The sequence below is a fragment of the Pelophylax lessonae genome, assembly GCF_965119305.1.
Source record: "Pelophylax lessonae genome assembly, chromosome: 1".
Lineage (NCBI taxonomy): Eukaryota > Metazoa > Chordata > Amphibia > Anura > Ranidae > Pelophylax > Pelophylax lessonae.
This window is the reverse complement of record NC_138768.1, coordinates 182,005,525-182,030,036: the sequence shown is the minus strand read 5'-3', so window position 1 is coordinate 182,030,036 and position 24,512 is coordinate 182,005,525. Positions and strand designations below refer to the sequence as shown.

The following is a 24,512-nucleotide window of genomic DNA, read 5'->3' as shown; positions in this document are numbered from 1 at the left end:
GGAATTCAATCTTGTATCCTAATCAAATCCGTTCGTGAGCCCATTTGTCCTGAATCAAGGAGGTCCAGGGTTCCTGAAAGAATCAAAGACGTCCCAGCGCCCCAGACTCGGGTGAGGGAACCCCTTCTTGCAACCAAAGACTTGTCTGCAGGTCCAGATTGGCCAGACTTCGATTTCCCCGACCATGGCTTCTTGGAACCCCCAGAAGACCTAAACTGTTTACCTTTTTCTTGCAACCCAGAGGCACGAAAAAGAGGTTTGTGAGCAGTAAAGGAAGGCCCCGCCTAGTATGCGGCGCCTTGCCCTTAGAGGAGTGGGGCAGATTAGTCTCTTACCCCCCGTGATACCTTTGATCAACTGGTCCAGGGAGGATCTAAACAGCCTCTCCCCTGTAAAAGGAAGACCAATTACAGCCTTCTTATAAGCCTGGTCAGCCAACCAGCATTTTAGCCATACCATGCTACTAATAGCAATCTCCACTGCTGAAGTCCTGGCCAACAACAAAGCTGAGTCCAGGGACGTATCACATGAACACCAGCCCTTGGGTCAACTGGTCTATTAGTTCCAGTACCGCAATGGGGAAGCCGTGCTGTTTCCAAGTTACTTTTCAGTAACATCACCTATTCAGTAGCAGTCTGCGCTACTAAAACATTCACAAAGGTAGCCTTTATCATGTGAACTGCTACCACATGTAAATGACGGGACAAGGATTCCACCTGTCTATCCACAGGATCCGGAAAGGTTGGAGACTCTTCCACCGGTACCAGAGTCGCTTTATTCAACCTGGCCGCCTGAGAATCCACTTTCGGTGGTACAGTCCACCTATTGGACACCGCTTCGTGCAAAACGCGTAGGCACCACTATGTGCTTAATGCGTCGCCACTGTTCATCCACAATAGTATGAAACAATTCTGGACAGGAGGAATACCTTGCCCGATTTACAGGATTTGCGGGAACCAAAAGACACCTGCGTATCGAACGCCGTAGGTTCATCAGTCAATTTTAGGGTTTTCCTGCACAGAAACTATCAGGGCTTCCACCGAATGCACGTTTCCACGCAGCGGCTGATGAGGACAGGTCCTTTTCACCGACAGAATGTGAAGGCACCAACCCCCCAAGGTGCTCTGCATCCGCGGCGACCATATCTGTCTCAGAATCCGAAGACCCTGCCGATGGAGGTGAGGGCAGGGGGCATTTGCGGCTGGCAGCACCAGAAATGACAAAATCCACTTGACATCAGGCTTTGCAAAAAAAAAATTGCAATTTCTGGCTGCGACTGTGAACCGGAGGGTCCCGCAGTCACTTCCAGGGGGTCTGCAGGTGAATTTTTATCCTGGGACTCCATTGCTCAAATAAAAAAAAATTGTTTGTGCAATGTCCCTTTAAGACCGCGAAAAACGTGGTCCCACCGCTATTACTGCGGATTCACAATCCCAGATTATTGTGTAAGAATAGCAGAAGAGCAGAAGAGGAAAAAAACCCACAGGGAAACCCAGGAGCGTTACCAGACCACAGAGAAGCATCCAGCCTGATCAGTGTAAAAACAAAACTAACACTGTCGGAAGAGGAAGAAGCTCTGCCTCTATCATTACAAGCCATGCCGCATGCCTGTCCATCCCACGGACCTCAAGAAAATGGTCGCTCATACATTCTCAATGGGGAAGTATAGAAAATAGTTTTTTTTTCACTTACCGTAAAATCCATTTCTCTGAGTCCACCGACGGACGTAGCTGCTGCTTTAAATCATAGACGGATGGGTAAAAAGCCCCTCCCACTAGGACTAACCAGGTAGAGCCAAAGGCTTTGACACGGCCAGGGGGGCGGGGTCCCTGGCTTATTACCCCTGGCCTCACCGTTTCATCTTCAGTTTAGTTGCAAGCAGTGAATAATAACCAAAACCCAACTCTTCAGAGAAAAGAGGGGTGGGAGCTACAACTGTCGGTGAACTCAGAGAAATGTTTTTTTTTTACGGTAAGTAAAAAATCCCATTTTCTCTTTCGTCCACCGACGGACATAGCTGCTGCTTTAAATCATAGATGGGATGCCAAAAGCAGTAACCACTGAGGGGTGGGGAAAGGACAAACTTAAAAGAATGCAATTCCTACAGCTAACATAGCCAACTATATAACATGGAGCCCAATTGTAGCAAAACCATAAAGGAGAAGGAAAAGTAGACTGCCCCTTAAATGGCGGCCTGCAAAACCTTGCAGCCAAAGGACACATCCGGGGATGCTAACACATCCACTCTAAAACTTGGTGAACATATGTACAGACGACCAAGTGGCCGCCTTGCAAACCTGCATCACTGACGCCTGAAAGCCCAAGAGGCACTCAACGCCGGCGTGACAAGGAAAGGAGGAACCCTGCCCTTAAGAGAATACGCCTTCACCACCGTCTGTCTAATCCATCGAGAGATGGTCGTCGCAGATGGAGCATGACCCCTACGGGGTCCATCTGTATTTACAAACAGAGTCCAACTTACGAAAGGACTCACTCTCCTGACACACCCGTATTGCCCGAACCACATCCAAGCAATACAAGGCAATCTCCTTAGGATGTGAAGGTTTCGGACAGAGTGACGGAAGCACTATGTCTTCGTTCAGATGGAAGTCTGGAACCACCTTAGGAAGAAACAACAGATTAGGCCGAAACACTACCTATTACCAGATTAGAAGAGCGGCAAGATAGCTCCGCTAGTTCAGAAACCCTGCGCACAGAGGCGATAGCCACCAAAAAAAGGCAACTTACTGCGACAAGGCGAGCAAGGAAACATGTCTTATGTTCTCGAAAGGAGATTTCTGAAGAACCGATAGTACCAAATTAAGGTCCCAAGGATGTAATGGAGACCTCCTGGGGGGAGCCAAATGGCAAACCCCCTGAAGAAACGTACAAATCAAAGAGTGCGTAGCCAAAGAGCGTTGGGAGTACACAGCTAAGGCCGAGATCTGACACTTAAGAGTGCCCAATGCCAAACGCTGGTTAACCCATTTCTGTAGAAAGGTCAGGATCCTGCTGATAGCAAAGGATCTAGGAAGCAGTTTCAGTGATTCGCACCACGCAATGTACGCTTTCCACGTACGATGATAAATCTTCAGAGAAGTGGACTTCCTAGCCTTGAGTAAGGTAGGGATCACAGAATCGGACAGATCCGTGTCCTTTAGCACCTTGCTCTCAAAAGCCAAGTCGTTAAAGCCAGCAACTGTAAAGCAGGATGGAAGATCGGACCCTGAGATAGAAGATATTCCCGCAGAGCAAGTGTCCAGGAACCGGCGACCGGCCAATCTGGAGCCACCAGAATTACCTGAATCCCCTCCAACTCGACCCTGCGTAGCAGGAGAGGTAAAAGTTTCAGCGGAGGAAATGCATAAATTAGCCCTTACTGGCTCCAGGAAGCCACCAGGGCATCTACGGCATCGGCCAGAGGATCTCTGGACCAAGCCACAAACTTTCCTATTTTGTCTGAAGGTGAACAGGTCCACATCTGGGGTCCCCCACCGGAGACACAGCTGGTGGAACACTTGTGGATACAGGGACCACTCTCCCTGATCCAGGGTTTGACGACTCAGGTAGTCTGCCTCCCAATTGTCTATGCCGGGAATGCACACGGCGGATAGGGCTGGGACGTAGTCCTCTGCCCAGTGCAGGATCTCGGCTACCTCCAGAGCCGCCAGGGCACTCCTGGTGCCCCCTTGATGATTGACATATGCCACGGCCGTGACATTGTCGGACTGGACTTGGATAGAACACCCCTCGAGATTGTCCGTTCAGTGGAACAGGCTCAACTTGATTGCGCAGCGTTCCAGAAAGTTGATCGGGAGCTTGGACTCTTCCAACGTCCAGGTCCCTTGAACATTCAGGGTGCCCAGACCTCCCCTTCCAACTGGTCAGACAGGCATCTGTCGTAACCACTGTCCAGAATACTGGAAGGATTTCCCATGGAGAAGATTCGGAGAGCTGAGCCACCAATTCAGGGGGTCCTTGGATCTCCAACTCAAATGAATCAGACTGTCCAGGGATAGAGGATCCTTGTCCCATTTGACAAGGATCTCCTGTTGCAAAAGTCTTGTGTGGGCCTGAGCATATGGTATGGCCTCGAAGGAGGACACCATCAGGCCCAGCACCTGCATAGATGACCTGAGAGACACCAGGTCGCAAGCCAGCAGCGACAGAATCACTTCCCTTAACTTCTGTAACTTCACAGGAGGTAGAAATACCTTTGACAAAGCTGAATCGAGTATCATCCCTAGATACTCCAGTCTGGTTGTTGGAACCAGGGCAGATTTCTGAAGGTTGAGATTCCAACCAAACTGCTTCAGAGTGTGAATGATCACCTCCAAATCCCGTTCCAAGGTCACAGACGAGTCCACTCGGAGAAGAAGATCGTCCAGGTATCCCAGAATCGCTATTCCTCTCTGTTGGAGCAGAGCCAGGATAGGGGCCAACACCTTGGTGAAGACCCTGGGAGCAGAGCCGAGACCAAATGGTAACGCCACAAATTGAAAATGGTCCTTGCCCACCGCTAAGCGGAGGAATCGTTGATGACCCTGGCAAATAAGGACAAGACAAGGAGATAGGCATCCTTGATATCGAGGCCAGCAGGCCACAAATCGTTTCAGAGTTTTGAAGTCCAAGATTGGGCGCTATTTGCCCTCCTTCCGTGGAACGGTAAACAGGTTCGAATAGAACCCTCGAAGGCGTTCCTGATGAGGAACTGGTACAATCACGCCTTGTGACAGCATATCCCGAATCGCTTCCTGCAGCTCCGCAAGGTGTCTGGGGACAGCTGAAGATTGGAGGGAAAAAAATCTGTCTGGCGGACGGGAACAAAACTATCTTTTACCCGGACTGAATTAACCTCGTGGACCCACCTGTCGTGCAACAGTGAGGTCCAAGGATCCGGGAAGAAACTGAGACGTTTCCCCACCCCTGAAGTGGGTGGGTGCGCCCCTTCAGGCCAAAGGGGTCTGCTTGGAGGTGCAGGGGGCAGAGGATTTCTGTTTACCAGCCCACCGTATCCCAGATCCTTTTCCACCCGACGTTTAGTTTTCTGCGACACCGTCGCACGAAAAAGACGCTTTTGGGCTGTATAGGAAGGACCTCGCTTATGCGAGGGAGACTTACCCTTCGTAGAGTGAGGAAGGAGTGTGCTCTTTACCCCAGTGACCGTCTTGATCAAGTCATTTAAGGAGGAACCAAAAAGGCGATCACCCTGAAAGTGAAGATCTTCCAAAAGCTACTTAGAAGCCTGGTCAGCCAACCAGGACTTTAGCCAGATCGCACGTCTGATGAGCACACTAACCAGTGGCGGCTGGTGTTCAAAATTTTTTTTTTGGGGGGGGGGGGGGGGGGCGCAAACAGAAAAATGTAATAGGCTTTGCAGCAAAAAAACAATGTAAAAAATTGCGTGACTTTGAGGTCGCAAAAGTGTGAAAGGGGCCTTCAATAATTAAGGTATAGTGTGCCCCCTTTCAATGCAGAGAGACCAGCGTGCCTCCTTTCAATGCAGTGAACAGTATACATTCCCCTTAGTATGCAGTGACCAGCGTACATGCCCCCTTAGAATGTAGTGACCAGCACACATGCCCCCTTACAATGTAGTGACCAGCACACATGTTCCCTTAGAATGTAGTGACCAGCGTACATGTCCCCTTAGAATGTAGTGACCAGCGTACATGTCCCCTTAGAATGTAGTGACCAGCACGCATGTCCCCTTAGTATGTAGTGGCCAGCACGCATGTCCCCTTAGAATGTAGTGACCAGCACACATGTCCCCTTAGTATGCAGTGACCAGCACACATGTTCTCTTAGTATGCAGTGACCAGCACACATGTCCCCTTAGTATGCAGTGAGCAGCACACATGTCCCCTTAGTATGCAGTGAGTAGCACACATGTCCCCTTAGAATGTAGTGACCAGGGTACATGTCCCCTTTCAATGCAGAGACCAGCGTGCGTGTGTGCCTCCTTCAATGCCCCCCCGAGACCAGTGCACTTACCTGGAGCAGCTGCGGCGGCACCTTCTCTTCAGTGTCCCGGCGGCGGCTTCAATCCCGATTCCCCGGCATCTCCACGAGTCCTCCCGCCTCCTCCTAGGCCCATGGCATTTGGTTTGCCTTGCGGCCAATCAGGAAGCGCGTATCGGACGCGCTCCCTGATTGGGCAGGAGGAGGATCCGTGTGACAATAGCGAATTTTCATGCGCTATTGTCACACAATGGGTGGGCTCGGGACGCACTGCTCTGCGCCCCGGGGTCCATCTTTTGCATGGCCCTATTAGAGCCTATGGCTCTAATCAGGTGATTGGAAAAAAAAAACCCATTGAGCTCCATGCGTCCTGCGCCCCTGCATGCAGATTAGGGGGCCAGACGCATGGACGGGGGGGCAGCGCCGCTGTGCCCCGAAAGCACCGGCCGCCACTGCCACTGACGCTCTGGCCGTGAGCGGAAGAACGTCCAGGTTAGCATCACATACAAATTGCAGTCTGTGATAATTGGTCAGCGAGTTCCAGGGCAGATGACGGTAACGGGGTACCGTCAGTGCCTCTCTCAGAGCCTTTACCCATTCAAACATAGTCTGAGAGACTAGAATGGTAGTCAGGGCAGGCCTGAGGATGGATCCCACTACCGTATACAGGTGTCGGGATAAGACCTCAATACATCAATCGGATCAGGGAGAGATGAGGATTCTGCCATCGGTAAAACTGACCTTGTGAATACTGCATATCTGGGGGTCCACCTGAGGGGGGGACCGTCCATTTGAGTAAGATCTCTTCCTAAAAACGGGTGGCGTCTAGCCAAATGTTTGGGAATTGCAAGCGTGCAATTAGGTCGCAGCCATTGTTCCTCCACTAAGGCGGACAAGACTTCGGGACAAGGGAAAACCTTGGCCGATTTCTTTGCCCTGAGGGATCCAAAGGATTCCGAGGCTCCTTGCGATTTAGAAATCGCATCCGTGATTTTTAGGGTGTCCCTCACTGAGGATATCAAAGCATCTACCAGCACCTTATCCTGTGCCAATGCGGGGACGCATCCTCCAAAAGGGGGTCTGCCTCGCCGGCAACCATATCGGCCTCAGAATCTGGAGGTCTAAGATGAGACAGGCAAGGGCAGAGGGCATCTCTTAGTAAATGCTGCCGCAATAACTTTGTCCATTTTTCTGGACATTTCTTGCATCACAGACAATAAAGTCACATCAAGAGCATTAGAAGCGGGCCCCAAAAGGTACATCGGGAGTCGCAGACAAACTTGGGGAATCCATGTTAGACATATGGCCAAAAGGTAGGATTGCACAGTAAGAATGTAAAGAGCAGACAGGGAAATGGGGAAACACCGGAACCTGCACCGTAAGGGGTTAAACAGAAGCTTCTCCTAATAACAGGAGCAATGGCTTAAGAGGGAGCAATCCGCACCCAATCGCCAAATATTATCGCCCCTGAGTGAGGTTACAAAGGCACCACAGGTCCCAGCAAGTCCACCGCTACCGGTGTGCACTGCGCCTTTAAGAGGCAATCGCGATGCACGCAGCGCTACTCCGGGGAATAATCCTAAGCCCCCTAAAGGCCTGAAACCCCTCTGAAGATGAAAAGGTGAAGGCCAGGGTAATTAAACTCCTCTAGAGTAGTTACCACATGGAGAACACATCAAGGTCCATCAGCAGCATGGAGAAGAGAAGTAGAAGGAAATGCCCCGCCCACAAGAGCCAGAAGCTCCTGTGCTGTTTTGTCTCCGGCTCCAGCAAAATGGCCACTAGCATTACAGTGATAGGGATACCCAGGCAGGCTGCCGAGGCCTGTTAAGGCTGCCAGCCACGGCAAAATGGCTGCTTCACGCTGATGAGCACGTGACCTTGGGCCTAGTGAGGCCTACCCTAGTAACAGGACTGGGGGCCCTGGTGGGGGGTTATCCCAGCGGATGAAACTACCCCCCCCCCCAGGTAGCAGTATGAGGCGCAACAATGTACCCACCCTCCGAGGCCTCTACCCCCACCGTCCGCTGCCTGGTAAACCTGAGGTGACTTACATAGGGGACCCCCCACTAAAAGTGTCCCGGGGGTCCGGAGCCCAGGGTAGGAGGAGAAGGTCCCAGGTGACCCCTCATAGTGGAGGAGAGTGGTAGGAGGTATGGGTACCCGAGGGTCCTACTCACCTATGGAGGAGCCCACGTCCGCTCCAGGCCCGCTAACCAGACGGGGGGGAACTGTACTTACCGGACCACGCTGCTGAGGGTGGGTGTCCATCCTGATAGATTGCCTCTGCACCGCAGTGAGGGCGCTGTCGGCCCAGGGACGCGCTGCGACGCTGGCATGCCAGGTGTGTGCTTTCCGGCGGGGTGTTTCACCCGTATGCCAGTCCCGGTCTGTGGGACTAGAGTTGCTATGGAGACCCAGTGCGGAGCTACGGTCTGCAAGCGCACGCTGGCACAAACTGGGAGACCGTACCCACCCAGGATAATCCACCCCCCTCAAATAAGCGCCATAACGACCGCATTATTACCCCCCCCCCCCCCAAAGGTAAAAGGGGTAGGGAAATGCTAAGGGGTACACCAGATCAGTCCTCCGGGGTGCCAGGAAACCGAAGGGGTCCCTAAGGTCCGACCATTCTAGGGAGGGGCCCACGCCACGACCACCAATCTGAGAATCAGATTGTCCAGGTCGCCCAGGACTGATATACCCCGCTGTCGCAACAGTGCCAGGACCGGGGCCAACACTTTTGTGAAGACCCAAAGGGTAACGCCACAAAATGATAGTGATCTTCTCCCACGGCAAAACTGAGAAACCGTTGGTGAGCAGCACAAATCGAAATGTGAAGGTAGGCATCCTTGATGTCTATCGAGGCCAGGAAGTCCCCCCTATGTAGGGAAGCTACCACCGTGCGAATGGCTTCCATCTTGAACTTTTGAGCATGCACGAACACATTCAGTGCTTTTAGGTCCAGGATCGGCCGCACCTTGCCCTCCTTCTTGGGAACCGTGAACAGGTTGTAATAAAACTCGTGAAAGCGTTCCTCGTGCGGAACAGACACTATCACTCCTTGCTGTGGCAAGTCCTGCACCGCCCCATAGAGCGCTCGCAAGCAATCCGGAGATAGGCGGACATTGGAAGGGAAAAACCTGACTGGAGGAACAGATCTTGTATCCGGACCGCACAACCTTCCGGACCCATTTGTCTGGGATCCGGGTCAGCCACACATCCGAGAACTGGCAAAGGCGTCCCCCCACCCCAGACACGGGTGAGGCGCACCATCAGGCCGACGGGGCCTTGTCCACAGGTCTGGCGGAACCGGACTTGTGTTTCCCAGCCCAGGGACGCTTGAAGGGCTTCGCTTTATCGACTGCCCCTGATGGACGAGAATACTTCCTGTGAGCCGAAAAGGATGGACCCCGCCGACGGCGAGAGTCCCTACCCCGTAACACCTTTAATAATGTCGTCCAGGGTAGCCCCAAACAGACGGTCCCCCTGAAAGGGGAGTTCCATCAAGGCCTTAGAAGCCTGATCCGCAGACCAACACTTCAGCCAGAGTATACGCCTCATGACCACCGCCGAAAACGACAGACGACCCAAAAGGGAAGCAATGTCCAGCGCAGCATCGCAAGCATACTGCAGCGCCTGCACCATCTAGACCAACAGTTCCCCAAATTCAGGAGGGACAGGCTGGCCCTCCACGTCCCGGCGAAGCAGCTTCGCCCATTCAGTCACCATTTGGGTGACAAGGGCCGAAGCAAAAGCAGGCCATAGCGCAGTCCCCGCCATAGCGTACATGTTGCGGGCTACAGCAACCGCCTTCCTATCCTCTGGGTCCTGAAGGATGGGGAATCTTCCACTGGAATCACGGTAGCCTTGTTAAGTCTGGAGACCGGGGGATCCACCTTAGGTGGCAACGACCACTTCTTCACCAGAGACTCCTCAAAAGGGTAGCGCCTGGTAAACCGCCTAGAGACCCCGGGAGAACGTGTTCGCCGCTCCCATTCTTTGGCGAGTAGGCCAGCAAAATAAGTGGGGAAGGGAGAAAACTTTTCCACCCTCGGGGGCTTATGGGTGCCGAAGGCAACCCGCGCCCCAGGAGTGACGACAGCCGCATCCTCCAACTTTAGGGTTTTGCGCACCGAAACAACCAGTGTGTCCACCCGCGCCTTATCATGCGCAGCAGAAGAGGCAGAAAACTCATCCCCGCTATCGGAGGAGGCACCTCGGGGGGTACCCGACCTAGCCGGGGTACCCGCGTCTGCGGTGGCTGGGTCAGACTCAGAGTCTGAAACATCAGAGGAGACAGGGGTAAGGGGGGGGGGTCATTTCTGCGCACCCCGCCCTCTAAAGGCTACCTCCACACGGGACACAAAAGCTTCCAGGACTGCTGAAATTGCATCAGTGGACAGTTGCGACCCAGAGGGCCCTTTGGACTCCGTGAGGGCATCAGGTGGGGACACATGGTCTGAGGGGTCCATGTTGCACTAATAGGACGCGCAAGCAAAATTTGAAAAAAATGACAGAAAAAAAAAAAAAGTTTTTGTTTTTTTGAAAAGGGAACGTTCCCCACAGCGCTACTGCGCCCCCCGGAGGTCAGGCCCACACTACAGACCCCTGCAGAGAGAGAGAACAAAACCCCAGTTACTCACTGTCCCTGGAAAGTCAGCAATCTTTAGGAGGTCTGCATGTGTCAGCGGTGGCTCAGAAAAAAAAAAAACCTGAGCCAGAAGCTTCCCGGGCTTGAGAGAGGGGCTCCTCCCCCGAAAAAACGCCTCCAGGCACACCCACGGGCTTTCCCAGCAAAAATTCACCGCAAAATGGGTGAAAACTACCCCCCCCCCCCAGATTGCCGCCTCCATAACTGCAGACAAGGCTACAACAAAATGGCAGCCCCGCGCGGCAATCAGACCCTCCCACGGAGGCTCAGCCAGCCCTACCACGTCATCCAGCCCTGGAGGGCCCGACCGAGGCTGGATATGGGGGTCCAGTCTGTCGCCCAGCCCACCATAATTGCTTGAAGAAAAAAAATTCTGGAGAAAAAAAAAAGGACTAGCTAAAAAAAAAAAAAATAATCTACATAAAGTACTCCCCTGACAGGACCAAAGATCCCAGCAAGGAACAAGGTCCTCACTCCTGACTAGGCAGATCAAAACTGACATCCTATGCAGTAAGAGAGAGGGTATACCCCCAGGGACTGCCCATAGGCGAAGTCAGAAATTTTTTTCTGCCTAATGTCCTACTCCTGTAGAGGGCAGTATTACCCTAGTGATATACATCAGAGGACTGCGTCCGTCAATGAACGATAGAGAAATGTGTTTTGCCCCATCTCCTTAATGCGACTAGGCATTTAATCCCGAGGTTCTGAACTCCCAAGTTCCTAGCCGGCAGGATTGGGTAAGGTTGATATCATCCATCATAGAGGCTGAGGAATGGAAAGCTAAATGTAAAGATAAATTTGAACGGTTTTATTCCATCTGGTCAGTTTGGATTCATTATAGCACAGGGCAAACAGGGTCACAACCCCCTTAGTGCCTTCTCTTCATCCCTCTTAGGTCTGTAGCTGTTCCTCCTGCCAAACGGCAGCCTGTCATGGGCTGCTTTATGCTCTGCCAGTGGGATTCTCCCATTTACTCAGTTATAATTCACAAACGACTTCTATATGGGCATGGACCCTAGCATCTGGGTTTGGCTTTCTTTTTTTTCGTCCTACCCTGCTCCTGCAAGTGTCAAAGTCTTGTTCTATTTGTAATGGTTAATTTTTGTTCTTCTTTTAATCCATGTGTTTGCTTGGCTGACTGGGTGTGTGCAGTGTTAGTTAGCGATTTTGGCATTGCCTCTTTTGGACAGATCATGTTGGTTCCACCCCCCACTTTTTTTTTTTGCATGGACTCATCACCTGGTTCGCCCTCAGGGAAATAGCAACATTTCAGTGCATTTAGGACTTCAATTGATCACAGATTTGAAGGTTGCCAGTTGTGCACTTGTCATGCTGTGCCCTATGTTTACACATTACTATATAGAGATTTTATTTCATGCACTTGAATCTTTTATTTATTTTTTTCTCTATGTATTATTTTTATTATGTTTGCAGAAATTAAAATAAAGATTATAAAAAAAAAAAAACAAAAAAAAAAAAAAAACAAATCCGCTTCCAGTTTTTTTTTTGTCAAAGCATAATTGACAAGCTGAAGTTAGAAGCTGATTGGTTACCATACACAACTGCACCAGATTTTGCACACTGCAATTTTAGTAAATCAACCCCATTATGCCCCTACATTTGCTTAAGGCAGAGCACAGCACTGCGAACAAACAATGTGGCTCCCTCCTCAGAGCAATGTGGCTCAGAAAAAGAACAAGATAAGAGGGACAATGCCCATTCCTGGCTTTAGCTAGTCATACACCAGTAGAATTTAGTTTGAAAAATTTGTGTTTTAGGAACATTTGTTTGATTTTCTAATGGTTAGTGAGGTCAAATCGACTGTCATTTTCAATCAAACAAAATCCTTAAGTACTTTTGAACGGCATTCATCTAATCACTGAATGTTCAAATGAATATTAGTTCGAAAATCTACTAGTGTATGGTCAGCTTTAGAATGAAAACACTTCTCACATAGAATTTCCTGTCAAATAATTACATCTAGATCCTCGGACAGTAGCAAACCTTTCATTCATCACCACCCACTAATGTTGTGAAACATTTACAAGATTGTCAAATATGGATAATAAAATAGGGATAATGCGTTTGCAATTTCAGTGTTACAAAAATTCTATTTTTTTTTTAACTTACCGTTAAATCAATTTCTCTGTGTTCACTGACGGACACAACGCTCCATATTGAGAACCATAGGGATATATCGCCCCCTACAAGACTAGGACACTAGGCAGAAAAAAAGACTTGGCTATGCCTATGGGCAGTCCTAACTGTTATACATCCCTCTCTCTGCTATGGGCCTTCAGTTTAGTAACAAGCAGTGTCAGAAGTATCAAAACTCAGTAGAGGGGTGGGTGCTGTGTCCGTCAATGAACTCAGAGAAATAGATTTTATAGTAAGTACAAAAATCCTATTTCCCTTCTTTCGTTCATTGACTGACACAGCGCTCCATATTGAGAACCATAGGGATGTCCCCAAGCAGTGGGGTGGGATAACATAAAAATCCCAAGGCTAAACACAAGAGCCAACCAGGAAACAGGAGCTCAACAAAAACAACTGCAGCCCAAACTGAACAATACACCCCCAAAGAGGGAAAGACCCTCTAAACAGCAGCCTGCAAAACCTTGCAGTCAAAGGAAGCATCTGTAGATGCCAACACAACTACTTTGTAGAATCTAGGGAAAGTGTGCACCGACGACCAAGTGGCCGCCTTGCAGACCTGCACCACTGATGCCTGATGACAGAAGGCCAAAGAAGCACTAAGTGTGACGTTACAGTAGAGTGTGACGTTACAGGGAAAGGAGGAACCTGAACCTTGATGGAATAGGCCGAGTCACAGTTTGTCTGCTCAATCTGGAAATGGTCGCAGAGGAAAGGGAAAGCCCTTTCCTTGGCCTGTCTGTGATAACAAAGAGTCTGACCTCCGAAAAGACTCTGTGGCTGCCAGATACACCCAAATCGCCCGTACCACATCCAAGGCATGCAATGCAAACTCCTTGTGATGAGGGGGCCTGGGACACAAAGAAGGCAACACAATGTCTTCATTCAAATGGAAGTCAAAGACCACCTTAGGTAGAAACGACAGGTGTGGACGAAGAACCACCTTATCTTTATGGACCACCAAGTAAGGGGTACAACAAGATAACGCCGCAAGTTCCGACATCCTGTGAGCAGAGGTGATGGCCACCAAAAAAGCTACATTCTGAGAAAGCGTAAGCAGGGGAATCTCTCAAATATTTTCAAAGGGAGGCTTTTGGAGAACAGAGCATGAAGTTCAGGTAGAGAAGACCGCACCACAGAGTCAGGTATCGAATCCCTTGAATAAAAGTATGCACCAATGAATGCGTGGCTAAAGGACGCTGAAAGAAGAACGCCAAGTCAGACACCTGGCCCACGATGGTACTCAAGGCCAACTTCTGCTCAACACCTCGTTGAAGGAAAGTTAAAATCTGAGCCACCGAAAAAGAACGATGGTGAACACGATCGACTCACACCATGAAAAATGGATTTTTGTAAAATCTTACCGTAAAATCCTTTTCTCTTAGCTCATTGACAGACGTAGTCCTCGGTGATACAGCACCTTCGGGTTATGTTGCCTCCACAGGAGCAGGACTAGACAGGAAATTAAAAAGCTCTGGCCACACCCTAGGGGCAGTCCCAGAGGGTATATCCTCTCTCTCTCTGCCTCAGCAAATCAGTTATGTGAAAAAGCAGTCTTTAGAGATTTTAACCCAACCCAACTCAAAAAACAGAGGGGCGGGGACTACGTCTGTCAATGAGCTAAGAGAAAAGGATTTTACGGTAAGATTTTACAAAAATCCATTTTTCTCTAGCGCTCATTGACAGACGTAGTCCTCGGTGATACAGCACCTTCGGGACGTCCCAGAGCAGTATCACAAATGAGGGGTGGGAAAATGAAATCAAATCCCAATCTAGAAGGCCCAACCGGTGCCAACTAGAAGTTTACAATGCTCATCCTTAATGATGAGACTCAACAAAAAAGAGAAATTTTTTTTTTTTTTTTTTTTTTTCAAAACAGAAAAAAACCCTCGAGGTAGACCACCGGTCTCCTCAAATTGCGGCCTGCAAAACCTTGCGGCCAAATGAGGCATCCGCCGATGCCGTCACATCAATTTTATAGAATTTTGTAAAGGTATGTACCGACGACCAGGTGGCCGCCTTACATACCTGGACCACTGACGCCTGATGGCGAAAGGCCCAGGAAGTACTGAGCGCTCGAGTGGAGTGCGCCCTAACAGGGAACGGAGGACTCTGACCCTTAATAGAATAAGCCTGTACCACCGTTTGTCTAATCCATTTGGCAATGGTCGCGGCAGATGCAGGCAAACCCTTTCTGGGGCCATCCGTGATCACAAAAAGTGAATCCGTCTTACGGAATGATTCCGTAGCTTTCAGGTATACCCTGATTGCCCGAACCACATCTAAGGAATGCAACGCATGTTCCCGATGATGCTTGGGCTGAGGACACAAGGAAGGTAGTACAATATCTTCATTCAGATGAAAATCTGAAACCACCTTAGGAAGAAAGGATGGCTTAGGATGAAGTACTACCTTATCCCTATGAATCACTAGGTATGGGGACTGGCATGATAATGCAGCCAGTTCTGACACCCTGCGAGCAGAAGTGATAGCCACCAAGAAGGCCACCTTCTGGGATAAAGTAAGCAAGGGAATCTCCCTGATGTTTTCAAAGGGAGGTTTCTGTAGAACCGACAAAACCAAATTAAGATCCCAGGGCGGTAAGGGCGCGCGGAGTGGTGGAGCCAGGTGCCGCACCCCCTGGATGAAATTCCGCACCAAGAACTTGGTAGCTAAAGGTTTCTGAAAGAAGATTGCTAATGCTGAAACTTGACCCTTGATGGTGCTCAAGGCTAGTTTCTGCTCAACCCCTTTTTGCAAAAAAGCCAATATTCGAGTCACCGAATAGGTACGTGGAGGAAATCCTAAAGATTCGCACCACGCAATATCTTCCATGTGTGATAATAGACCTTGCTGGAAGTCGCTTTCCTTGCTTTAATAAGGGTAGGAATGACTGAAGCTGACAACCCTCTGTCCTTCAGTACTTGGGTCTCAATGGCCAGGCCATTAAAACCAGCGACTGTAAAGCACAATGGTAAATTGGTCCTTGAGACCACAGACATTCCCTGAGACGAAGTTCCCATGGAACGTCTGCGACTAGCATGTCCAAGTCGGCCAGGCCGGCTTGACGAGGCCAGCCTAGAATTTCTAGGACCACTGGCGCTGACTGGATCTGAACCAGGCGTCCCTAGAGCTATCTGGCCCCGACCATCCGAGAAAGTCTGGTCGTTTTCTGTTCCCACACATTTATCAGATACCTGATTGTTATCAGGAAGGGTGATCTTTTCTGGTTGAACCTCAGGGACCGAAGTCACCCGACTAGAGGCTTCTTGGCCTATCTGGTCAACCAGATCCGATTCCTGTGAGGTATAGGGACTAATCTTAGGAAAAGGTAAAGGAAAAGATCTATTCAGGGAACGGTAACTACCGCTTCCTGTAGTGCTTAAATGTTGGAAGGGAAGAATCGCACCGGTAGTAGTGGTTGATGTTCGATCTAATGTCCTGAATACCGGTGAAAACGTCCCCCCATCCTGAAACCGGGTGGGGGCGCACCTTCAGGCTGTGTACTCCTTTGCTTCGGGTTTGGCTGGGTTGGTCCTCTGTTTGTCCGACCAGCCCTTCTTAAACCCTCCTGGAGGAGTCTTGCCTTTCCCGCTTGTTCCAGCCGGGCGCCCTTTATGGGCGGTAAAGAAAGGTCCTCGCTTGTTGCGAGGTCCCTTAGCTTTAGCAGCCTGTGGCAAAAAAGTGCTCTTGCCCCCAGTGGCATCCTTAATGATTTCATCTAGGTTGGCCCCAAATAGACGATTCCCCTGAAAGGGGAGATTTGTCAAGGTCTTTTTGGAACCTAGGTCAGCTGACCAGCATTTTAACCACAGCACGCGTCTGAGGATGACCGCTGACATAGATGCATGCCCTAATAGGGGAGTAGTGTCCAAGGCTGCGTCACAGATAAACTGTAGCCCTTGTATAATCTGTTCCATCAAATCAGATGTCTCCTGGGGAATATCTTTTCCCCTAAGGTCTTGGCGTACCATTCTCGCCCATTCCGTAAGTGTCTGGGAAGCTAGACCAATAACAATTACTGGTCTAAATGCTGACCCTATCAGAGAGAAGATGGTGCGGGACTCTGCTTCCATCTTTCGATCCACCGGATCCTTAAAGGACGAAGTGTCCTCCACTGGGATAACCGTGGCTTTATTCAGCCTGGAAATAGGTGGATCCACCACTGGTGGTACCGTCCATTTCTTAATGATGGATTCCTCAAACGGATAGCGTCTAGCAATACGCTTGGAAATAGTAAAGGTACGTTTAGAATGCTCCCATTCTCCTTTAATCTTATTACCGAAACACTTGGGTACAGGAAAAACCTTCACCGTTTTGATGGGCTTATTAGTACCAAAAGGAATCTCTGTTTCAGTTGCCTCTGCCGGTAAAACCTCAAGTTTTAAGGTTTCCTGCACTGCCACAACTAGTGCGTCCACCAATGCTTCTTCCTGAATTATAGCGGGAGAAGAAACGTCCTCCTCACTGTCTGAGGGAGCTTTACCTGAGATAACAGCCCTTGCAGAGGGACCTGCAACTGCAGTGACCATCTCTGAATCTGAGTCAGAGGTGTCAGATAGTATAGGGGTAGGCGGGGGTCGCTTCCTTGACCCCCGTCCCTGACAGGCCGCCTCCACCCGAGCCACCATAGACTCCAAAATTGCTGTAAATGACTCTACACTCTGTGCACCGGTGGGTCCCGTGGCCCCCTCAAGGGAAACAGGTGGGGGAATATGTGTGGCAGGGTCCATGATAATTCCAGTCACTTCCTGGATAATAAAATTCAAAAATAAAAAACCTTTTTTTTTTTTTTTTTTTCAGACCCCCAGCGCTACAAAAAAGCCCCTTAGTGTTACCTGCTAGGGATCCCTATTGATCGAGAGAGAGAGAGAGAGATAGACCCCCAGGCTCACCACTTGATGCTCAGAGTTTAACTGCAACAGGTTACAGCGCTGTCTTGACAAACAGGAAGTCTTTTGGCTGGCTACCCAGGAAGAAAGGAGGCGGCTCCGCCCCTCTGCACGCCTTCCGGCGCCTCCCCTAGCTCCACGAGGTGTTTGGATCACCTCAAACATGGCCGCCCCCATGCTGGAGACACGAGGCTACGCCAAGATGGCGGCTCGTGCGATCCAGCAAAAAAAATGGCGGCGGCCTGTACTGAATAGCGGTGTGCTGCAGGGCACACAACACTCTCTCTGCATGGGGATTTGACGTGGTTGGCGGTACCGGCCCTGGCGGACCGCATGGCCGTTCGGGAGGCCTGCTTATAGCTGGAGATCTGATTTAGGGAGGCAGTCTACATGTCCGTGGCTTCTGACTGGTAGGTAGCTTATTCTTATAGTAAGATTCCCAGAATGCCACTGATTACAATCTTTTTAACATGTATACAATTAGATTGTTAGCTCCCAAACCAAGCCTCCTGGCTTTTTGCACATAAAATCACACTCAAAGTAGGAGGATCTGTGTCATGTTATAGGATAGAGAGGGACTCTATCTTACCATACAGAGAGGGGCCCGCGTTCACCACAAGACCCGTCAGGGGAAAAGGGGGAACATACTACTCACCATACCGGAACCAGGCGGGCACCAACTCCTGACAGTACCCCTCTCCACCGGGGCGGGAGGGCTGTCGACCGATATGGACGCCGTGACTCATGGTCTTTGGCGTTTCAGCGAGACGTTTAACTCGCGGGGTCAGTCCCTAAATGGGACTTTGTCGCGGCCGACCCAGCGCGGAGCTATGGCCTGCACGCGCTCGTAGGCTGAACTGGGGTGACCACCGGATCTCAACATCCAGCCCGTCGCCCAGTTCAGCTTTCTTGCTTGAAGATCTCACAGGAACACTGGAGAAAAAAAGCTGTCTAAAAAATCTTTTAAGAAAAAAATCTTGCCAGGACCGAAGATCCCAGCAAGGTATCTAGGTCCTTACTCCTAACTAGACAGAAAATAACTGATTTGCTGAGGCAGAGAGAGAGAGAGGATATACCCTCTGGGACTGCCCCTAGGGTGTGGCCAGAGCTTTTTAATTTCCTGTCTAGTCCTGCTCCTGTGGAGGCAACATAACCCGAAGGTGCTGTATCACCGAGGACTACGTCTGTCAATGAGCGCTAGAGAAATGTAAGTTTACCACGTATGATGGTAAATCTTTCTAGGAGGTAGACTTTCTAGCCTACAACAGTGTTGGAATCACCAACCCAAGCAAATCTCTATCCTTCAGCACTTGGCTTTCAACAGCTAGGCCGTCAAAGCCAGAAACTGTAAAGCAGGATGGAAGATCGACCCTTGGGACAGCCGGTCCTCCCTGAGAAGCAGTCTTCAAGGGATGTCGGGGACCAATCGCACCAAGTCAGCATACCCAGACCGGCGAGGCCAGTCCAGGGCCACCAGAATAACAGAAATCCCTTCAGCATCAATCCCGCGTAGAAGGTGCGGAAGAAGCTTGATAGGAGGGAAGGCGTAGATAAGATGATACTGGCCCCACCAGAGCATCTGTGGCGTCCGCCCGAGAGGATCCCATGATCTTGCCACAAACCTCTGTACTTTTTGTTGAGCAAGGACGCCTTGAGGTCCAGAATTAGACGAACCTTGCCCTCCTTCTTTGGGTCTATAAACAGGTTTGAATAAAAACCTTAACAGTTCCGATACCAGTATAATCACTCCCGGAAGCAACAGGTCTTGCACCGCCCGAAAAGAGCTTGCAATCGGTCCAGGGACAGACATACATTGGAAGGGAAGAACCTTTCTGGAGGGCAAGAAAGAAACTTTATCTTGTAACTGGACAGAATCACTTTGTGGACCCATTTGTCATTTACCCAGGAGGTCCAAGGGCCAGGAAACTAAAGAAGACATCCCCCACCGCAGGCATGGGAGAGGGCACACCTTCATGCTGAAGGAGCTTTGTCCACGGGTCTAGGGAATCCTGCTCTCAGCTTGCCAGACCAGGGCCACTTGGAACCTCCTGAGGGGGGGCTTGAAAGGCTTTGAACCCTTATCAGTGGACCCTGAGGGACCAAAAAACTTGTGTGCTGAGCAAAAAGGGCCGAGTCCGCAACTAGGTCCTTTCCCCTTCCCAGAATGTGGAAGAAAGGTGATCTCCCCCCCCCCCTTGAGAAACAATGTCATTCCGGGAAACCCCAAACAGCTTTTTTAGAAGTCTGGTCCGCAGACCAACACTTACGCCACAACACACACCTAAGCACCACTGCCAAATCAGATAGCTTACAAATCAAGGAAGCAGCGTCAAGAGAGGAATCGCAGACAAATTGCAGCCCCTGGACTAACTGGTCTGCCAACTCAACAAAGGCAGGGGAAATCTGCTCAACCCTCAGATAATGGCCCAAAAGTTTAGCCCACTCAGTGTTTGTGACACCAGGGCAATGGCCAGGACCGCGCCTCAGTGCCAAACCAGCAAAAGTGAACATATTGCGGGCCACAGACTCCGCTTTTCTCTCAGCCGGATTCTTAAAGGCCGGGGATTCCTCCACTGGAATCATGGTTGCCTTGTTCAACCTAGAGACAGGATAGTCCACCACAGGTGGGACAGTCTTCTCTGCAAAGTGGTACCTCATCTCAAGCCATCCCTTGGTGGTGGTACCTCCCCACAAAAGGACATTTTGGACACTCCCAATCTCTATAGACAAACTTGTCAAAATAGGAGGGATAAGGGAACACCTTTGCCGTGTGAGACAGCTTGTGAGTGCCAAAAAGGACAGCCACCGCCGCACCTGCTTCAGCTGCATTCTCCATCTTCAAAGTCTCCCGCACCGATATAAGCAGTGTGTCAACCAACGTTCTTGTGGGTAGCCATAGCTGTGAAGGAATCATCCTCACTATCTGAGATCAGGAAGCATGGATACAAAGCCCACAGGATGGGCCACATCTGCAGTGGCAGAGTCACATTCAGGATCTGATGAGATAGAGGAGGCAGGGGAGGGCGCTTTCGGCTAGCCCGCTGCCCAAAGGCCACCTCCACCCGGGAAACAAAGGAGTCCAGGACCGCCATAAGTGCATTGGTGGAGGGCTGGGATCCCGAGGGACCTGCTGCCTCCAAGATGGGGTCAGGTAGGAAAACATGGTCCTGAGACTCCATCAGGTAAAGGGGAAACCCAGCAGCAAAAAGTGTATAGCACAGGTAGGGGACACACCCACAGAAAGCACTGCACCCGTATACACCACAGGGGTACCCGAAAGCAGAGCACTCCACAACCTGCAGCAGAGAGAGGGAGGGACCCCACCAGAGTAGCACTGGTCTGCACCAAAGATGGCCCACAGGGACCACACAAAACAGAGGGTGGGGGGGGGGGGGGAAGAGGGGAACCCGCAGGTCCGACTGTCCCGCGTCCACCCCACACCGCATTCAGGGGGAGAGGGGGGAAACATCTTACCCACCATACCACGGAACAAGGCGGGCACCACTCCAGACAGAACCGTCCACCATCGAAATGGTGGGCTGACGGCCAGGAGGAACACTGCGACTCTGGCCAAGACCCAGTCGTATGCAACCTGGCAAGGCGTTTAACTTGCAGGCCAGCCCCCATCCAGTGGGGCTATGTCGTGACTGACCCAGCACGGAGCTCTGGTCTGCGCACGCATGCTGGCCAAAATGGGGGGTGACCACTGGATCTAGCTATCCAAGCCATCGCCCAGCCCGGCAGTTGACTGTAGATCTCACAAGAAAAAAAAAAAAAAAAAAAAACATGAGAAAATAAAGCCATTTAAAAAAAGGGAAAAAATTGCCAGAACCAAAGATCCTGGCAGGGAACTAGGCCCTTACCCCAGACTAGGCAGAAACAAACTGAAGGCCTATAGCAGAAAGGGGGATATATACCAGCTAAGACTACCCATAGGCGTAGTCTTTTTTTCTGCCTAGCATCCTACTCCTGTAGGGAGCGAAATAAGCCTATGGTTCTGAATATGCAGTGCTGTGTCTGTCAATGAATGAAAGAGAAAATAAAATACCTTTAGTTCAATGGCTGGCTTCTACAAATGTTTTACATTAGTAAAAATACCACATTATAAAACGATCTTTCTTCTAGCACTAAAAATTCACATGTGGAGTAGATAATTTAGCTTGTCAGTTTATTAAGCAATGGTGTGAACTTTGTGATCACTGAAATAAAATGCATTAGAAAAGGTAAAAGAAAATCACCTTCATCTTTAGAAATTCTGACATTTCTGCTGGACTGTATGGCTTTTGCGGTACCTTGGGCTTTGTCCACTGTTCAGCATGAGCAGGCTCAGAAAACTGAGGCATACAACGCATTTTAGGTCTGGAAAAAAAAAAAAAAGTTAAAAAACATAATTTACAATATATTTTTTATATATGCACAAACTAAATATATGGAAATGTGAACAGAATATTTGAATTCTCTATGGGCCAACTTTGATTTTTGCAGTTATACGACAGATTTTGTTCTTTATATAAAGTACAGAGGGGAACACATTGTACAAAACGTTTGTCAGAACATTCGTTCAATATACAGACAAGGCAGATGTGGAGTATAAAATGAACACTGAAACCCCATGGAGCAAAAAGAATTGGATTTTTGACTTACCGTAAAATCCATTTCTCTGATGTTCATTGACGGACACAGCTCTTGGTATTCATAACCATTGGGTTATACTGCCCCCCAGAGGAATAGGACACTAGGCAGAAAAAAAATTCTGGCCACACCCATGGACAGTCCCAGGGGTATACTCCCTCTCTCTGCTATAGCCACTCAGTTTTGTAACAAGCAGTGTCTGGAAAATAATAACCCCGCAGAGGGGTGGGTGCTGTGTCCGTCAATGAACATCAGAGAAAGATTTTACGGCAAGTCAAAAATCCCATTTTCGCTTTCATTCATTGATGGACACAGCTCCTGGTATTCATAGCCATTGGGACGTCCCAAAGCAGTGTTAAAAATGAGGAATGGGAACAACCAAAAAATTCCCAAGGCTAAACATTAGCCAACCAGGCAACAGGGGCTCAACCAAACAACCGAAGCCCACCTGAAAAAAACAATATACCCTCAAAGAGGATCAGGTCCTCTTAAACAGCAGCCTGCAAAACCTTGCGGCTAAAGGAAGAGTCCACAGATGCCAACACATCCACCTTATAAAACTTTGTAAAAGTGTGCACCGATGACCAGGTGGTCGTCTTGCAAACCTGCGTCACTGATGCCTGATGACAGAGGGGCCCGGGAGGCATTCAGCACCCTAGTAGAGTGTGCCTTGACCGGGAAAGGAGGAACCTGAGCCCTGATGGAATAGGCCTAAACCACTGAATGTCTAATCCATCTGGAAATGGTCGCAAAGGAAGCAGATAACCCTTTGAGGTCCATCCGTGAGCACAAAGAGAGTCTGACTTCCTGAATGACTCCATAGCAGCCAGGTACACGCTAATTTCCCGGACCACATCCAAGGCATGCAAGGCAATTTCCTTCGGATGTTTAGGCCTGGGACACAGGGAAGGCAAGACAATATCTTCATTCAAATGAAAATCAAAGACAACCTTTGGAAGGAACGATGGACAGGGGCGAAGAACCACCTTATCCCTGTGAATCACCAGGTAAGGCGAACGACAGGATAACGCCACCAGTACCGACAACTTACGCGCAGAAGTGATAGCCACTAAAAAGGGCACCTTCTGAGACATAAAATATTGACACTTTGGGCTCAATTTGGGTATATTGTGTTGAGTAATTTTGAGGGAACAGCAAATTTACACCGTTATACAAGCTGTACACTCTTCATTGTAGCAAAGCGTATATTCTTCAGTGTTGTCACATGAAAAGATATAATAAAAGATTTACAAAAATGTGAGGGGTGTACTCACTTTTCTGAGATACTGTATATAGAGTTGGTTAAAACTCTCAACTATCAATGCTACATGTCATTTTCTGCTCGTTCTGTACTTCTATGTACTGTTTGAGTATGCATCCTACTAAGCATTCATACAAAAAACTGTATTTATGACTTTTTCCAATGTTATACCTATATACTTTCTACTTGTTTAACATAATAAATATATTGAACGAAGAAAAGAAAAATCAGTACAAGTGTCATGACTTACTTTGATTTTTCCCCATTAGGTTTGGATGGTGTGCTTCCAGTTGAAGCAAATCCATTGTCACTGTCGGAGGAGTCACCTAGTCTTCGTTGAAGCCATTCTCTTAATGGTCTAAAAAAAAAAATTAGTGTAACTATAAACATTTAGTCTAAACTGACTACATAAGGTAAATAAAGTAACCACAATTGACATAAACTAGTGTTCAATACTTGCCTTATAAACGGTATGACCATAAAGAACTTGTTAGGAGCTAATCCTAATTTTGATTTGGGAGTCATGTCATTCTTATGGCAGGGCAGTTTTTCAATTGGAAACCATTCAATGTTCTACAAGAAAAGTACAACGTTTTAGGGAGGTTTTCACAGAGTAAATTTTGCTGATTGGCAAGGATGTCCCACTCAGAATCTAATCATTTTTTTAACAGAACAGCTTAGCAACTTTAAGGCCTGGTTCACAGCTATGCGATTTTGGAGATTTTTGCAGGAACGCACAACAGTTCATGGTTTCCTACGGGACACGTTCAGATCTATGCTTTTTTCAGCCGCTACATATTTGGAAAGAGTCAGGGAGCCTTTTTTTTAAACCCAAAATGGTGCTTTTTTTTTTGCTTTCTTGGTTTAACCACTTTAAGGAAGGATTTGCCCCCTATAATGACCAAGCCCTATTTTGCAATTCGGCACTGCGTTACTTTAATGGACAATTGCGCAGTCG

At 49.2% G+C, this 24,512-nt stretch overlaps 1 protein-coding gene across 1 annotated transcript in view; it reads right to left on the bottom strand.

The window, feature by feature from the left end:
- The window catches only part of DCP2 (decapping mRNA 2), a 76,550-nt gene that overhangs the window by 11,261 nt on the left and 40,777 nt on the right, over positions 1 to 24,512 (bottom strand). The window contains exons 6-8 of the mRNA XM_082243914.1: positions 24,015 to 24,127; positions 23,805 to 23,912; positions 21,900 to 22,020 (exon numbers count right to left, since the gene is read on the bottom strand). Coding sequence (XP_082100040.1) covers positions 21,900 to 22,020; positions 23,805 to 23,912; positions 24,015 to 24,127 — 342 coding nt within the window. The remainder of the gene's footprint in view (positions 1 to 21,899; positions 22,021 to 23,804; positions 23,913 to 24,014; positions 24,128 to 24,512) is intronic.